General features: G+C 34.8%; 1 protein-coding gene across 5 annotated transcripts in view; it reads right to left on the bottom strand.

The window, feature by feature from the left end:
- The window catches only part of PFKP (phosphofructokinase, platelet), a 49,463-nt gene that overhangs the window by 21,780 nt on the left and 8,486 nt on the right, over window positions 1-19,197 (bottom strand). For 4 of the 5 annotated variants that reach the window (XR_012624121.1, XM_074832140.1, XM_074832118.1 and 1 more), the window contains exons 2-11: window positions 18,402-18,475; window positions 11,452-11,529; window positions 8,996-9,185; window positions 6,318-6,483; window positions 5,530-5,574; window positions 5,321-5,429; window positions 4,794-4,889; window positions 3,276-3,368; window positions 2,796-2,921; window positions 2,147-2,211 (exon numbers count right to left, since the gene is read on the bottom strand). Coding sequence is in view for 4 of the 5 variants with exons in the window: in XM_074832140.1 (XP_074688241.1) it covers window positions 2,147-2,211; window positions 2,796-2,921; window positions 3,276-3,368; window positions 4,794-4,889; window positions 5,321-5,429; window positions 5,530-5,574; window positions 6,318-6,483; window positions 8,996-9,185; window positions 11,452-11,529; window positions 18,402-18,475 (1,042 nt within the window). In the remaining variant the exon portion in view is untranslated. Of the gene's footprint in view, window positions 1-2,146; window positions 2,212-2,795; window positions 2,922-3,275; window positions 3,369-4,793; window positions 4,890-5,320; window positions 5,430-5,529; window positions 5,575-6,317; window positions 6,484-8,995; window positions 9,186-11,451; window positions 11,530-15,040; window positions 15,159-18,401; window positions 18,476-19,197 lie in introns of those variants that run through there. The other variant, XM_074832127.1, reaches the window with a different exon arrangement.

Here is a 19,197-nt window from a genome sequence, read left to right as displayed (position 1 = left end):
AGATAAATAAAACAGTAACTTTTTCAACTCATCTTTTTTTAAAAAACACTTGAATTTTTCAGAAACTTTTAAAAACAAGTACTATTAGCACCAGTTATTACAAATGCAAAACATGATAAAAACTGGAAATGAGAGAATACTGGAAAATACTTAATCCTGTAAGATAATAGTGATAAAGTAACTACATAGCTGGCAAGTTAGTTTTATAGTTTGGGGGTAAAGCATTTTATTATCATAGCATCATAGAACGGTTTGGGTTTTAAGGAACTTGAAAGACCATCTAGTTCCAACCCCCCTGTCATGTGCAGGGACACCTTCCACTAGACCAGGTTGCTCAAAGCCCCGTCCAACCTGGCCTTGAACACTTCCAAGGAGGAGGCAGCCACAACTTCTCTGGGCAACCTGTGCCAGTGTCTCACCACCCTCACAATGAAGAATTTCTTCCTTATATCTAATCTAAATCTATCCTCTTTCAGTTTAAAACCATTACCCCTCATCCTATCACTACACTCCCTGACAAAGAGTCCCTCCCCAGCTTTCCTATAGCCCCCTTTAAGTACTAGAAGGCTGCTACAAGTTCTCCCTGGAGCCTTCTCTTCTCCCGGCTGAACAACCCCAACTCTCTCAGCTTGTCTTCATAGGGGAGGTGTTCCAGCCCCCTGATCATCTTCATGGCCTCCTCTGGATCCGCTCAAGCAGGTCCATGTCCTTGTTATGCCGTGGACCCCAGACCTGGACACAGTCCTCCAGGTGGGGTCTCACGAGAGCAGAGCAGAGGGGGAGAACCACCTCCCTCGACCTGCTGGTCACACTTCTCTTGGTACAGCCCAGGATACAGTTGGTTTTCTGGTCTGTGAGCGCATATTGCTGGCTCATAGTCAGTTTGCCATCCACTGATACTCCCAAGTCCTTCTTTGCAGGACTGCTCTCATCACCCAGCCTGTATTTGTGCTTGGGATTGCCCCAACCCACGTGCAGGACCTTGCACGTGGCCTTGTTGAACCCCATGAGGTTTACACAGGCCCAACTCTCAAGGCTGTCAAGGTCCCTCTGGACGGTATTCCTTCCCTCCAGTCTGTTGACTGCACCACACAGCTTGGTGTCATCAGCAAACTTTCTGAGGGTGCGCTCAGTCCCACTGTCCATGTCGCCAACAAAGATGTTAAACAGCGCCAGTCCCAACACCGTCCCCTGAGGAACACCACTCGTCACTGCTTTCCACTTAGACATCGAGCTGTTGACTGCAACTCTTTGAGTGCGACCATCCAGTCATTTCCTTATCCACCGAGTGATCCATCCATCAAATCCATGTCTCTCTAATTTAGAGACAAGGGCGTCGTGTGGGACAGTGTCGAATGCTTTGCACAAGACCAGGTAGATGACATCAGTTGCTCTTCCCTTATCCACCAACACTGTAACCCCGTCGTAGACAACAAATTTGTCATGCACTATTTTCCCTTAGTGAAGCCATGTTGGCTGTCATCAATCACCTCCTTATTTTCCATGTGCCCCAGCATAGTTTCCAGGAGGATCCACTCCATGATCTGCTGGGCACAGAGGTGAGACTGACTCGCCTGTAGCTCCCCAAATCTTCTTTTTAACCTTTTTAAAAATGGGGGTTATGTTTCCCCTTTCCCAGTCAGCAGGAACATCACTGGACTGCCACAACTTCTCAAATATGATGGATAGCAGCTTAACCACTTCATTATCAAATGACTTGAAACAGAAAATGCTCTGTTGACACGTAAGAGTGCAGAATGTCTCCTTCCAACATTACTCTTGGAAAACTCCCAGATACTTACATGCTCATGGGATTGGCCTCAAAATTTTGAATAAACAAACATATGGTTGCTACCAGTCAGCTCATACAACACACCAGCTCTTATCTTTGTGACCAGTTAGCATAGCATCAGTCACTAACTAGTCTGACAGTACTGAACAACAGTTTTGTTTTGCATGTTTTTTAAGAATATTAAAATTTCAATTATTCTATAAGCAATTATTCTTCTGTACCCTTTATTACTCCCAAACACATAAAAACATATATATGTTATATTATCAAAAATAAAATGTCAAGTGCCAGCAGAAGAGCAAAGCAATTCAGCTTTTCTAGAGTAAATAAATTGATACAAGTTATTGGCCATACCTTCCACGAAGCTTCACAGCCTCAACAAATCTTCCCTCATCCATGGCTTTCTGAACTTCTTGAGTCTTGAAAAAACAAGTTGATTACTCAGTAAGTTTAAAAAACACAGAAAGATGATTATTTAACATATTCCAGTAAATAGATCATTCTGAAATAACTTTCCAAAGTGAAAAAATACTGACATTTCATTAATAATGAGCTACCTCTTATCATAGCATAAATTACAGTGGATGGAAGAAGAACAAAGTAGAAGCGGATACCTAAAGACTCCCTAGGACAAAAAAACCCAATATATCTGTTTTGTGTTTTCTTTTTTCAGTTTAAGCTGAATAGTTTTAGTGCAGAAACCTGACTGTTGTGTATAACGCGTAAATGAATGCAAGCATCTGAAGAATTTTTTATAGCAATAAAAAGAGAAGATCTGAGATGAAACTTGAAAACAAATTAAAAAAATATCTATTTCTTGTTTATTAGTAGTTTGCAAATAAGCAACAAGACATAAGAGAACACACATGAAGTTCATTATTCCCAAATGTGGGAAAGTGCAGCACACACTCCCATCAGCATTTAATGACAACAGACAATTATTATACAGTGGTCTGTCGTAGTTAATTAATAACTATAAATTGGCTTTTTGCCAGAAACTCACCATCTGCACACACTCCATCAAAGGCAAGCGGACAGCCTGGTTGCCAGAGAGGGACACAACACAGGCAGGGGTAGCCGGAGTAGCTTCTAAAAGGGCAAGTACAGCTTCCACACCCATACGACTTGCCTGAAAATAGATATTGTTTGAGTGTTCAAGCAAGCATTTAAAAGCACAAGGCTTCTAATCACAGAAATGGTCATGACTTCTCTGTAAATAAAGCTGAAACCAATTTTTCCTTGGTGAAAACATTGCAGGCTGTTTAATACCCTGAAGTATGGACAATTGTTCTTGCAGCTTTGCTTTTTAATCCTAATATATGTTCCTTTACAGTAAGTGCTTCACTATCCTGAATTTGAGGTATTCAGACTGTTAATATGAGATAATAATTGGATTTGTCCAGTTAATCAGGTAGAAGCACCCCATCCACAAATAAATAATCAAATATGTGGTGCCATTAGTAATTATTTTAGGTTCACTCACCAAAATTCTGTCAAAAGCTGAAGGGGTTCCACCTCTTTGCACATGACCCAAGATAGTTACTCGGGTGTCAAAACCAAGCCGCTGAACCACAAGCTGCAAAGAATTTTGAAATATAGTGGGTTTATTATCATCATTATTTCATATATGCATGTGTTAGCATTACTCTGCTTTAAGTGCTATTGGAATAATAAAATTCTACATATACATTAGTATGTCAACAGTAATGAATATACTACAAAAGTTTAGCCAGTCTTTACTTTATTCCTGACCTAGAGCTAAACTCCAGATTCCTAATCTAATGGAACATTTTATTTAGTAATGGCAAACAGTAGCTTAGATTGCAACGCTTTAACTACAGTTACAATGGCTTCATTATGCACAGTCCTCAGCCTTATAAAAACAGGTCTAAATATCACAATTAGAATATTTGAAAGAAGTTCAATTACAGTTTTATTTGCTCCATGTTTCATCAATGTGCAAGATTATACATCCCAAAAGACTCTGAGTACAACTTCAGTGAAGATGATTTTTAACCTTAATTGATGAAGCTTTTAAAACTTGCTGTAAAAATTATAATAATAAAACTATTTCATTCAGTCAGACTTCCTTTCCATTTCGTCTGTTACATTATCAAACCTAAAGTCACAAAAAGACATGTTTTATTAATACATCTTCAGTGAGCATGTAAGGTTAGGAATAAGTAATGGATACCATAAAGCAGAAAAAAAAATAATTAGAAATTATTTACAAAATCTTCTATCCCTGATATTTATAGTTTTTGAATGTTTTAACTGGCTGAAATTTGTAACAAGCAAGTAATGTTTCTTCCATAAATGCATAACAGCTATCTGCTGTAAGTACATTTAACACCACTTGGTGCTAAATTTTACTTTATAAAACTGCAATTCTGAATTAAGAGTCAAAGATTACTCTCAAACTGACAGCTGTGGAAAACAAAACTTCATGGTCACAGGACAGATAAACCCCAGGTCAAGTCAAAGTGTCATAGAACCTTCCTGCCAATGACTATTTTTTTAACTTCTTTTCCTAAGGGATCTTTTCCAAGAAAAGCAGAATAATTTCAGCTCAAAAGTTTTTCATCTTGAACATTGATGAAATTTTTGGCAAAGCAACACTTCAGAAAAAAGTCCAAAGTAGACAATATTATTTCACTGTGAGAGTATTAAAGTTTTTCAAGAAATATAAAGTAAAATAGGATTATAATTACTGATTTGAGCTGATTTCAGACTCTATCAATAAAGGTCCCGATGAAGTAGGTGTTTTGGGCTGTTGTCTTTATGTTACAAGGAAAAAATGTTCTAAGCAGCCACTGAAATAATTTCCCCTTAAGTGGAGTATGGATTCACATAATAAAGCACAAATATAAAATACAACCAGCAAACTGTGTGATAAGCTACTTTACAGGAACAGACTTACTTTACAGAAATGTTATTGGTAGAAACAAGCCCCATCTTAAGAACAAAACAGGAAGTGTATCATAGGGATGTTGACACTTACATCCTTAACCTTCTCTGATGTTATAGGTTTGTTGTGGCAATCAATAGCCCCTTCAGCTACAATAATAATATTCAGCCTTTTCTTTCGTGCACGATTCTATAACAAAAATAAAACCACACCCATGTAATGAAAAAACTGAAAGATATTTACAGCACAATTTAATAATCAATTGCTATACATTAAGAAATATTTCCTCAAATCCTAGCAGCTTATACTTGATCACTTCAGACTTCTCATACATTTTATCTTCATATAGGTCTTTTCACTGATGAAGTGAAATATATCAAATTAATGAGGAAAGATACACACACTGCTTATAGAGGAACAGTTTTATGTAATCTCTAGAGCAGGTTATATCACTCTTCAAGACAATTGCAGAATGGAGGAAAAGAACTGTTTAAGACCAAATAGCACTATCTGTGACACCAGAAGCAAAGACTTGCTGAAAGTCCTGATCACATTCTTAAATCACTGTTTTCAAACATCTGCAAAGACATCACATAATCTCAAACACAGTAATAAATTACCTCTGAAAGCTTAACACACATGGAATCTTCCCATCCTTCTTCTGGTGGGTATTCAGGAATAAATACCCAATCTGCACCACAGGCTAAGGCACTAACAAGAGCTAGATACCTAATAAACATAACAAATGATTAGACATTTATGGTTCAGATTTCTTTATCTTTCATAATTATATCTGTATGAGACACAAACTGCTTAAGACAATACATACCCACAGTGTCTCCCCATAACCTCCAGTACAAACGTCCTCTGATGGCTGTAAAAATAAGAAAACAAATTTAACTGTAATATTGCAGCTCAAAAATCCAGCCCAAATTCTTGAAATCAGAACCTGGTATCAGGAAAGAGCCCATGTTTACCATGCTGACCAAACACAGAATTCACTAGCAAAACAGAAGGCCATATTAAACAATTTATCTAAAATTACATATCTTCCAATGCATAATTCATCTTCACGATTACTTTCTTCTAAAACATGTAAGGGCAGTTAGGAGAGAAGCAGTGAACATTTAGTAGGAATGTAAATGATGCAGACCCATATTAAGAACTGTAATGATATAGCTGTATTAAAATAAAAATTAAATCATTCAAATGCTTAAATTTTACCTAGAGAAAGCTTATATACAAACAGATGCTACTTTGTACTATTCAAGGTGTGTCTGGATCTCCTCTAGAAGAGTATGTCTGAAAGACTGAAAACATACTAAAAAAAGACAGCCTGCCCCTAAAGCTGATGCAGCCTCTACAATCAGATGCCTGAAGTGCTGCCACAACAGGAATGATGGAAAAGCAGTTCATAAGAAAAAAAGACACTGAGACACTTAAAAGATGCAGCCAAAAAGAGCTTTTATTCCCACTCTAGAAATGTTACAAATACCAGTTACCTAACTTTTATTTAAAATTAACTTATATCCTCCACTATTGTATAGCAATAGGAAACTTAAGATTTGAAGCATGAACAACTGTATGTTACAGTTTTCTATAATATGCACAGTTTACCTTTGAGCAGTGGTCATGATGGCATCCACAACTTCAATGATTCTGTGCAAGGCTGAGTCAGTACCTATGGTCATATCAGTGCCACAGAAGTCATTGTCTATGGATCCAACCATTCCCACAATGTTAAGGTAAGCATATTTCTTAACAGCCTCTTCATCAATCTGTCCTGTAAAGAAGTAGCCAGAGAAAGAGCTGTAAGATTATTTTTTAAAATAAAAAACATTTTAAACATATTGCTTGGGTGCTCTACTTTTGTAAATTAAACATATCCAAACATTAAATTATGTTTAGATATTTTAGGTAACAAGGTTAGTCAAAACTACAAACAAAAGCCAATCAAACAACCAAACAAAAGAATCCTGCATAGAACTTCTTACATTAAGGAAGGAAACAAGAGCTTTTCAGTCCATTTCAAAGTGTCAAGAGATTATTAAGTTTTGTAACCAACCTTAAAATTGATGGTTTGGACTTAAAACAATAGCGTTCAAATTGTAGTCTCAGTGTATGACATGGAATGAAGAAGTAAAAGGATGCAAACTGGATGTGATTACGGGCATATGTGAACAATCAAAAGCCAGCATTAAACTTTTGAAGACTTATCTTCTGCAACACTGAAAGGCTCTGATTTCATGATTAATAAGCAAATAGAATAGAAAAGCTCCTATTCTAAGTCTTAGTCTGTATCTCCCAAGACATTAGTGAAAATACTGAATCATCCAAGAGTTCTAAAGGATCTCAAGGATGAAATACCTTAGCTGCTTAAGTGCTTAAAATTACCTTAATATCTGTGGATGGGATGGTAGTAAATAAAATGCCAAATTTTTAATATTGGATTCAAGAACTATGTATCAGGGTGTTTAATGTCTATACTAGAGAAAACAGTAGAAACCATAATGAAAAATATAACTAATGTTCATAAAGATAAATACAGCATTCTGAAGAAGAATCAAAATGTTTTCTATGAACGTATACCATGCATTACAAACCTTTTCTAGAGTTCCAAAGGTGACTTAATAATCACATGAATAAGGGATATCTGGTTGACATATTCTACTTAGATTTCCAAAAAGTCATCGACAAGGTCTGTCGCCAAAGGATTTTGAGGAAACTAAGTAGGCACAGCATAAGAGAGAAGTCTTTTGCATAGAATAAATAATGTGAAACAGAGAGTAAAAAATAAGAAACAAAGGGCAGTAGTAAATGCAAGTTCTTGTATCTGAGAAAGGTAACCAATGAAGTTCTACAGGGATCTGTGCTGTTCAACATACTCAGCAGTAACCTAGAAAAGGGAATAAGCAGTAAGGTGCCAAAATTTACTGACCAAACTGAATTATTTGGGTTCTAAAGGTATGGAGAAGAAATGAAGACGACTAGCAAGACACAGTGAGCAGTAAAGTATCAGATGGAATTCATTGTAGATAAATGTCAACTAATACACATGAAAAATGTACCCTAACATCACAAACAAAATAATGCTATTTTCAGCATAATAATATAATAATGCTGTTTTCATTAATAAATCAGCTTCAATGCTCAATAGCAGTCAAAAAAAATCAAAATATTAGAAAATATTAGGAAAAGAATAGAGAACAAAACAAAGATCATTATACTACTGTGTAGATCCATGGTTTGCCCTCATCTTGAATACTGGGTGCAGTTGTGGTCTTCCCCACCTCAAAAAGGACATGGTAGAACTGGAAAAGGTTCAGAGAAGCGCAACAAAGATGATCAAAGGTATAGAACTTACATATAAGGAACAACTAAGCAAACTAGGACTCTTCCATCTAGAAAAAGAGATGATGAAGGGAAAATAAGACAGCTGTAAAATCTCAAGTGGCATGCAGAGAAGAAGCAGGATTGATTATTCACTGTTTGTTCTAACACAAAAATTATAGGACATCAAATGATACTAGAAGGCAGCAGGATCAAAATAAACAGAAGATTCTTCACAGTCTTCATTCAGTGAAGCTGTAGAACTCCTTGCTACACCATGTTTTCAGCAAAAAATCTGTATACTTTCAAGGAGACTGTATACACTCATGGAAGAGAAATTAATTAAGAACTGCTAACAGCATCTGGTTCAGCAAGTCCTGAAGACAGAAATGGATGGAACCTATCAGTATTTACGTTTTATGAATAACATATAGCATCAACACAGCATTATTTAGGGTTGTTCTGTTCTTTTACTCTTCCCTGTACATTCTCTTGGATGCTATCAAAGACACCTACTGGGCTAGATGCACTTTTAGCAACAGCCACTTAATGTTTTGATCTTAAACAAATTGTGACATATATGCAGGAAAGCATCATAATATAATAACAACGAAGTGTGTAGCTTGTTGTAGGAGAGGAATTATGGATATGAGGGCAAAGGGCTTTTCAAGCAGAAGGTTCAAAGCTCAGACCCTGAAAATGACTCATAATGGGGGGAAAAAAGCCACATAGACTGTTGCCCAGTAAGTATTTGGCCTTTTTGAACTTTTATGTTATATAAGAGAGGATGTACAGAAATGAAAAACTATTACTTTGTGAAGAACCGTGTACTCTCCTAGAATATATACATTTGATTTTTAAACTTAAGAAATATCCTCTGGATATAGTTTGTGTATGTATAGTTAGGGTACATAACTTGCCTGGAGACTGGACTAGAAGTCTAGAGGGTCTAAACGCAAACTTACCTTTCTGTGCCAGTTCTTCTAGAAGTCCACTCCATTCTTCACGGAACAGATTGGCGCCAGTTAAGCTGCCATCTCCTCCAATCACGCAAAGATTAGTGATTCCTCTCTGAACCAAGTTGTAGGCTGCCTGCAGGCGGCCCCCCCGGGTACGAAAGGATTTGCAGCGTGCGCTACCAATAACTGTACCTCCCTAGAAAAAGTGCAACAGTTTTAATTTATAATCCAGTATTTTACTACATATTTTTTTAATGGATTAATGAATGGTTATTTTGTAGCATAACCTCCATCTTTAATTTTACAGTAAGTAAAAACTAATGAAAACCAAAGAATTATCAAACGTGGGAAATTATGTTCTCAAAAGCGGATACACACACCAGGGAAAAAGGAAAAAACACTCAAAATGACTGATAAAGAGCTACTCTTCAAGGAAAATGTTAAATGATTTGTGATTAATTTCAGTAGCAATCCAATAAATTATGTGGTTGCTACTTATATGTGATGACAGTAGTAAAAGTGATACTACTACTAAGTAGTTAAGTATTTAGATGAATTTGCTTCAAAGCACGTCATTTTTTTCTGCTAATATCATGAAATATATAAACAATAACAGAAAAGCTCAAAATTATCATTTATTGTCATTCCACAGAATTATGGAAAGAATTGCATCCACATCTAGTGCCTTAAGATCAAACTAATGCACAATTTTGTTTTATTAATCACCTGCTGCATTTATTAATATGATTTAAAGAACTTCCTCCAGAAATCAAAGTAATTATTTTCAAAAAAGACTGAAGCACCCTGTCACTGAAAATTGCTGGCCATCTTGCTGAAAACAAGTTATTTACACACCTTCTGTATTTATGTTGTTCAGTCACTCAAGAAAAGTCTAATTTTTGCCTTATTTATTATCACAGTAAAAAGTAATTAAGACTGCAAAAACATTTTTTTCCTGCAAACAAATCCCGAGGTGATTACCTCACTTTTGCATAAATGTTTCCTTCACTTTAACTTATAAGTCAGTCGTGCCAACCTAAATTTGAGCTTCAAATCTGTAGAGGCTGTACTTTGCCTTATCAATAGGTGTGTCAGCTCTCAAGCCAGTCCTAGGCACTATTTTACCATCTACGCTGCAATACACAACAGTTGCTAGTGGAAGAAAAAAAAAAAGTGGAGTAGAAACAGTTCAGCTTTCTCCACAGACAAAAAAGTAGAAGCGTACACATGGAGATGTTCTGAAAAGAACAATTGGGACTAAAACCCATATCTAAACTAGATATTTTCATACTTCAAAAAGCATAGTTGTAAGTGGAAAAGAGACTATGTATTTGAAACAATGTACTACCACTTGTTCTGATTAAACAGAAGTATACATTAGGCTGAAAAAACTGTTATCAAAACAACTAAATGTACTCTTTAAGATGCATCCTCTAGCCATCAAGCTCAGAAAGGTGTTTTTCTTATAGTATGTATGCCTACATCCTGCTCCTGCATATGCTCATGTGGTTTGGCCATGACATTTCAAATTTTCTCTTAATCATAAGATGTGTCTGGATGATGATCTTAGTCATATGGTGTAGTTTTAGGTAGCCCTGCGAGGAGCAGGGAGTTGGACTCAATCCTTACGGGACCCTTCCAACTGGAGATACTCTATGATTACAGATTCTATGAGATAGACAGGGGATTAAAAAAACAACCAAAAAATGAAACGTATGTGGACAAAAAAATCTCACTGTATTCCAGGGTGTTTAAAAAAAAAAAAAAAAAAATCTATTTTTCTCTCTGCTAACTGCTTTATGTTTATTATATTAGCTTTACAGAAAGCTCCAAAGAAACCCACGCTTCACCTGGAGGTAGTTTTCAGAAAGCTTGGCAAGCAGTAAGGCCTCTTCGCCAAACATAGCATCTGCTCTGGAAGAGGTAACAACATTACCATGCTGAGGAAAAGTGCAAGGAGATCCAAATGGCCATCTTGCAGAACGTAACATAAATGTACAGACAAAGTTACTGGTATTATCTGAGCTCTGGAGAACTATACTGTAATTACACGCATTACTATAATTCTAAATCCACTTACACAGAAAGCCAACAGGGTTTCGTAAGATAACACTTGCCTTACAAAACACAGCTGTTTCATATTTTGGCCCCATAATGAATTTTTTATTAAATATAGGTTTGTCAATATGGCTTTAGGAGGCTAATGCATGTAATGTTGAAAATCTAGGACAAATGTTTTCAAGATTATTTCTGTGCACCAAGTACAAGACCACACAAAGATCTTTAGACAGTGTCAAACATCCATACTGTACAAATCAGGTTCTGCTAACAGTGGTATGTACTGGACACTCAGTCATCACATAATTCAAATCCATAATTACAGTGGTTGCGTGGATCTAGAATTTTGGCTCTTTGTTTAAAGAAAGAGGGTTTGGGTCCCACTCCCACCCCCTAACACTTACCACTTGCAGGATACTTGAAACGCTTTCCCATGAAACTTCTACAATATTATCACCTCCATCAACCATTCCCTGGTAACCCTGAAAGAAAAAAAGTATTTCAGAAGTCTGATTTGAAAAATTATGCAACACTTCCACTGCAGTAATACTCACCTTTTTTATTTTAATGCAACTTTAAGTAATTAAAAACACTCAATAAAAAAATCCTCAATTTAAATGAAACAACATTCAAGCAGCTATCACATTAGGGGGAAAAAAAGTAAAACAAACCCTATTCCTAAAAGATCAGTTCCAAATACAACTTCAAGATAGAGTAATACTTTACACATATTACACAGCTCAAACTAAAATGGGAATGTATTTCTCCTTTCTTAGGAATAAATATTCAGTTATTTTTGAAAAACTATAAAAACAGAAGAACTTTGAAAAGCATTATAAAATGTGCTTCCTTAAAACAAAATCTCAGCCTGAGGTCATGATCTTAGAAAAAAAATCTACCTTTGTAACACTTTGTACACTTTTTCCCCGAAGGTAGGCATAACAAAATAAATAGCAACAACCAAAAATTTTTCATAAACAAGGAAGAAATCAGGTTACATAACCTTCATTCTTTTTTGGAGGCAGTTACAAAATAAATAGATGAAAGAAATTTAGTAGAAAAAAATACAATTTTTAGTGATGCATTTAAGAAATCCTTAATACCTTAACTCAAATGGTCTTCAGAAACCAATGCATGCTTTAATAGGGAAAGAATTATACTCAGCTGAAAGAATGAAAACTATCTAGTCAGCACATGAAGGGTTTTGTTATGCCTGGTGCTATTAACTGAATAAATATTAGCAGAAAGATAGTGACAATTACAGATTCTTTTCCATTAGGTGATACTGTGAACACTGATTTAAAAAAAAAAAAAAAATACAGCAAAGTTCTAACCTGGAAAACCTAACTGATACAGACACCAGAATAAAACCGGAGTTACCATTCAAATTTTGACGTTGGTATAAATCTAAATGGAAAAAAACCCACTATGGGTTAAAGAACATAAACAAAAAAACACTAAACAAAAATAAACATGACAATGTTTATGTCTCCATTTTTAGATTATGTGCAGATATGGATAATTATGCTGAGGAACAATTAATTAACCTTTCTTCTGTATGCAGTTCTTGCAAGACTGTACATATTTAGTCTTAGGGTTCTCTATAACAAATCAAGTGGAACTGGAAATAGAAGGGAGTTTAGAAGACAGCAGAACTGACATTATAAACTGGAGACACTTACTTTGTCACAATCCAGAGTGTATGGAGATTTTTATCCAATAAGCAGTAACTTGGAAATGTACTAAGCCTACACTGGCATAAAAAGCCATATATATTATATGAATACTATATTATACTTGGAGTCCCTCACTAGCATGATAGAATAAGAATATAAAGAGAACATGGACTCAGCAAAAGTACAAGTTACCCAAATTAAGCTTTCTAGGATTCTAGTACAGATTCCAATGGGAAAACATAAAAGCTTCTGCTCAGTGAGACTTGACTAACAAATTTACATATAAGATGATCGAGTGATAGTAAAGAAACAGATAGATGGAAAACAACCTATGTCTCTAATTTTTGTCATTCAACAGATCTTTTCAATGTTTTGTACATTCTCAAGATGACTTTGATATGTAACTAATATATACACATGTTGTCTTGTATACTAATGTATACACATAATGACTTGAAGCTAAGACATTATTTGCACGATTCCTTCAAAATTAGAGCAAGTTGGAAAAGAAATAATGCTTAATCTACATATCTTTAAAAGATCTACATATCAACTAAAAAAATCTACATATAAACTAAATCTGCATATCTAACAAAAACCTAACAAAAAATTCTAAAATCTACAAATTTACACATCAACTTAAAAAAAAAAATAATTCTTTCTCAGATGAAGTGCAAAGATCTTCAGACAGAAACATTCCAGTGGATCCAACTGAGGTTGATGAAGGCTAATAAATTACTAAGTTAATTTATCACACATTTGCTGGTTTGTTGTTTTTTTTGTTTTTTTTTTTTTTAAAACCAAAGAATCTGATATTCCTTATATCACTCAGTAATAGACTGAAAGCTTTTTCTAACAGTGTTCATATCAGCAACTACAACAGCACAAAGATTCATAAGCAATAAATCCTGAAATAATAGCGTGATGTTACATCTTTACTCAGTTTGTAACACTGACTATAGTAAGCTGCACTACAAGCTGACAAAAAAATATACACATGTATTTGCTCCAATCATTCACCTTCCATTTTTACTTGAGAGGAAAAATAAAGTGCATCCAAGTAAGTATTACATACAGTAAATATATACATAATTCTATACACATCATGAGAGTCATGGATGAAAATTCCCAATTTTATTAACAAATCTAAAACACAGGAAAAAGCAAATGGATAAACTACTATTTGAAACTGTCTCTGTGAAATCTGAAACAACTTATAGCTAAGGATGAGCTATGACTGACTCCTGCACCACCCATCTTTAAAGCAGAAAGAACTCATGCATTCTGCTCAGGAGTCCACATCGGTTCTACATTCTCTGTGTAGACAAGTGAGAACGGGGGCCATATTAACAATTCCTCCCACTACAAGGTAAGGACAAGGAGCTTTTGGAACAGGCCTGATCCATTTTAACTGTCACACCTTCTCCTAACTCAGTTCTGCTTGCAAGTAGTGTACATAAGCTAGCTCTGAACAATGTAGCCAGAATTTCCATGCTGTTCTTCCACACCATTAAGCGATACAAAAAGCATAGCATTAAAACAGCTTTCTAGAAAAGCTATAGGGAAAAAAAAAAAATATTACTAGTTATAATTGAAGCATTAATAATGATCATGATTTCTATTTATCATTTTAGTTATTTAAACACTGATGCTAACTTGGGGACTGGACAATCCATTGTGAAGGTGGAATTTAACTTGAAATATTTTACCAAATAGTTCCAACACTGTTACAATTGTCTGGTTACTGAAAATTACTGGCAGATGTGAATATAGACCTTAATAAAAGGAGGGTGGGAACCTGTCAATTTACTGGTTGTTTTTTGGGTTTTGTTTTGTTTTTTTTTTTAATCTTGGATTCTAAAAATAGCTTGGGTACTAAGATACCAAAACTATGGGGCAAGAATGGAAAAAAGTAAACTGTCAAAAATACAGCAAGCACTGTACTTGAAGATCAAGCCTATTTTATGCTTATTCCTTCCTCTACCCAAAATCTGAATATTCAACGATGAACAAGAGGAAATCTCTGTGTGTCATATGTTCACAGGGTACATACATATACACTGTAACTCCTGGAGAGACTGGCAAAGACAGCAAACCTTGCTTCCAGCCTTAATTCTATAAACAAAAGCTTTTGAAAAAGAACAAGCCATCTTCTGATATGTTACATGTGAGACATTTGGGGCTTTAACAGTTAAAGTTTACTTACTGAATTTTTTTAGCTATTGCTTGACAACGTAAAATACTAGCATCACTGAGTGCACAAACCACCACATAAAAGACATGAAGTTTTCCTCACAGAAATCCGTGACTGCCGTACCATTGCATTTCCAATGCTGGCCTCTTGAGAAAAAGACTCTTAATCAAGATGAAGAATCTAAAAGTTCCATAGCTTAGTAGTAAGAGCACGCATCCACTGGGAACTATGTGCTTCAATCCTGGAAAAAGGGCAGGTTATTTGTATAAATATTTAAGACCTCAGTTTCTAAAATGAATTGCCATAAATGAGAGGCATCACTTTTTCTTCTCAATTAAAAAGAAAAGAAAAAAAAAAACCAAAACAAAATCAACTTAAATCACTTCTGATTAGTGAAAAAATTTAAACTAGCCTCCTAGAGCAGTCTGGTACTTTTACATGTACTTCCATCTCCTAGATTTTCAACAGCATGAGTGAAATAAGTCCACGGGTATTCAAATTTTAATTCAGATGGGGTAGATTTGAGGAATAACATGATGTTAATAATGTGATGACTACAAACTGTTTATATACTAAAATGAAATACCGGAAGATGTTAACATGAATAAAATATGAAACTAGGGCAACTGTATAGTGTAAGCATTGTTTCCATGAATTAATAGCAAAATTTTCAAATGTGCTAATTTCAATGAATTAAGATACAAGAGGTTTTAAAAATTTTTTAGCTATAAAACTATAGGTTTTATATAAACTATATAAATTATATATAAATATAATAAATTATAGGGTTTTATAAAAATTATTTTATAGTTTTAATTTTTACATGAGGTGTTTGGGTTTTTTTTCCTTTTGGGAGTCCAAGTAGGTCCAAACAGCCCATGAACTCAAACATCTGTTTCTTTCTTTGGGCTTTGGTAAACTCAACTTAAAAAAGGCTAAAAAATTACTTATATCTAGTTCATTGTCAATTTTTATTTATTTATCTTGGTAATCACTCTCTCATCACAAAATGAAGCAAAATGGAGTTAGGAAACAAAAGGAAAGTAAAGTTATTGTTTTACTTATAATATGGAGCTAGTTTTGGCCACAACTGTACAAGACATAGTTTTACAGTGCAAAAAAATCTCTTATGACAGAGAAAGTTACAGGAGAAAAATAGTGTACGACAACTAGAGCAAAGTAGGCTTGAAAAGGCTGAAACCTTTACCTCCATTTTTGATTCCAAATAAGAAAATATTTTTCACCTTTTGGATTTGCCACTTCAGGTTGTTTCTTCACTTTTTCAGAGCAGCTTCAGTACAAGTATCACTTTACCTTGACATACGTGTGTCTATGTAAGATGCCTACTCAAAATGTAGGCTAAAAACATACTATTCTCATTGCTTAACACACTTCAGTCTGCATTTGATAAACTGTAATTGAGAAGGGCCTTATTAAAAGTATTAAATAACTTCAAGTATATACAAAAATACATCTCCTCTGTATACACCATGCAAAGGCTTACAATAGGGATTATTAGTGACAAGTCCTACCCTAAGATTTTTATCTTCCACTACACTTGTCACCTGAATCTGTTTCCTATTTCAAAGTGTTGAAATTGAATAGTTGTTTAATTTCAAAGCTTGCAACAGTGTTTCTCTGAAGTACTTTTATATTCATTGTGAAAGAAAACTGACTTCATATTTTAATTAACACGGAGTCAGAGAGGAAAAAAAGCTCATCATTCAGTACTTCCTGAAACATAGAAATGAATGGACTAATCTAGAAGAAAATATCTCTTTCAGAGATATTACCCATACTTACAGTGAAATGTGTATTTTTCTCCCAGACTATGCTGTTACAGTGAAAACAGAATGACAGTGTATAATGGAAACTCGAATATTAACTTGATATTTACGATTGGTTTTCATTCAGAAATATTTGTGACTTCACATTGGCAAGCTCTGGCAATTATCTGAGGAACATAAATACGGCAATTTTGCTAAATTCAGAAAAACAGAAATATCCAAATTTCTCTGGAAATTTATCATTGAATACACTCTGTGATACAAAATAGTTTTTAAAAGGTGACAGAAGTAAACACACTGTAAGATGAACTACAAAGATGGTAATTCTTAAGTTAAACAGAACTAAAAAAAAAAAAAAAAAAAATCAATCCAAGTTCTGGCTTTTAAAGACAGCCAAAAAAACCTCCTGATTTCCACAAAAGTATCTGACCCATTTCAGCAAGCCGGCAAAACAGCTGAACACTGAAGGAATTCTAGAGATTGGCCATGTAATTAGCACACACTAAGTATTCAGAGCTACTTGCTATAATGCTGTAGTATAAAAGAATTCTGGAGCACAGTGCTCTGCTTATTTGCATTTCAATATGCTTTGCAACTCTTTAGTAAATGAATTATAGGAAAGAAAATGGATAAATAGCTACCTTTTAAAGCTAAGTTGTATATTTTACATGCGCAAAACTAAAACCAAAGTACTTTCCTAGCACTTCTATGAATTCTAGTACTCCGTATTTTTATATTAAACACTAAAATTAGATTTTGCTAGGAATATTGCTGACTAAATTTTGCCCCATATCAAATGTTTATTATGATTTGTAATCACCTCAAACATCTAAGGAGTTGTACAGGAATTCCAGTGTGAACAGAATGACTTCTTGCTAAATATATTTACTGTATTCTTTTTTAAACTGCAAATTTTATAAAAACTGAAAGTGTCCTTCAGATGGAAGTCTAACTATAGCTTAGTCTTCCAGTAATTTGCATTAAACTTGTCTCATCATTTTTTCATATCAAATAATTGTTACAGAAGTTAAAACTGTTAAAAGTTAAAATCTCCATGCACATGCAGTCATAAGCTTCAACCACAAAATTCTGATGTCTGGACACGCTAGTGATGGTGCAGGATTTTTAGTGGAGTCTTTTTTATTTGTTGGTTGGAACTTTTTCGGTCACAGTTTTCTACTTAGAAGACAGGAACAATGGCACCCGCCTGACAGCATTCTTGACCAAAAACAAGTTGTGTAATCTGTGAAATGAGGGTGATACCACATCCTTATCATACCCTAGGAAAAGGGAATGGGGGAAAGTCAAAGGGTTAATAATTAGTAGTTTAACTAGGTTTAGGAAAGTATTTATAAAGTACAATATTTGGGGCCAAACATGTAACAAGAAGTACAAAAATACAGAGCTCACAGCTGGGTGACAACCCTCTCTGGTTTTCTCAGTATTTTCAAGCTTCTGATGGCTAGTGGCACATGAAAAATTCCATATATTTAAAAAAATACTTTTAAATTAAATAGTTTTAGCATATACCTTGTAAAAAATACTTTTTACATACACAAAAAAAAAAAGTTGATATGATGAAAAGGAATGACATCTACAACATTTTTTAATTTATACTATTCACTCTCCATGAGGTTTCCACAAAAACTCAAGTATAGTTAGAAGACAAATACAGAATGAATAAAACAAAAACTAACCTCATAAACAAAATACACTTTGGCTTTTACATAGATTCCCATGCGTACTACTGCGCGCACAGCAGCATTCATACCTGGGAAGAAAAAGCAAAGTCACTTGTTATAGGTTATCCAATATTTTTTTGTATACTACAAAAAAAAGAAACATTAATTCATTCCTAAAAAACCCCCAGTGATCATATCTATTAAAATCGAAATTTGCTTAATGACAGCGCAATCAGCCCATGAATATGAAGGGTGCGAAACTATTTGCTTTGTTCCAGTAATTATGTGGATGCCAGTATGTGCATTAATCAGAGATTAAATTGCTGCTGATTGTAAAACAGTGTTGTAAAAGAAACAGCTACTAAACCAGAAACAGAAAGTAAATTCATTTCATAATAATTAGTTCTCTATCTGAAATGTAAAACATTCAGCCAGTTAAATTTTACTGTCTTCAAAGGAGAAATTATATTGTAACAGTTCTTTTTCCTGAGCTTTCCAAAGTAACACAGGTGTATACACAGTATTTTGTGGGGACCACAACCACAGCTCCTGGCATTTGACAGATTCCCACTTAAAAAGATAGAAGTAGCAGTAAATTAACACAAAAAATCCTGCATGGACTCATTTGACAGAGAAATGCCTAAATGCCACTTTGTTTCCCAGAATTGCAAGCTCACATTGGAATTCTCTGCTCACAGACATCTTACAAATTATACTAATGTAAAATCTTCCATTTAAATCCAATGGTCAAATACTTAACCTCGCGAGCAACAGAGAGACTTCCACTGGTCCCCTCACATGGGTCAAATGA

This window comes from Strix aluco, chromosome 1 (assembly GCF_031877795.1).
Source record: "Strix aluco isolate bStrAlu1 chromosome 1, bStrAlu1.hap1, whole genome shotgun sequence".
Classification (NCBI taxonomy): Eukaryota; Metazoa; Chordata; class Aves; order Strigiformes; family Strigidae; genus Strix; species Strix aluco.
The sequence above is the reverse complement of the archived record's forward strand: the minus strand, read 5'-3'. Positions and strand labels throughout refer to the sequence as shown.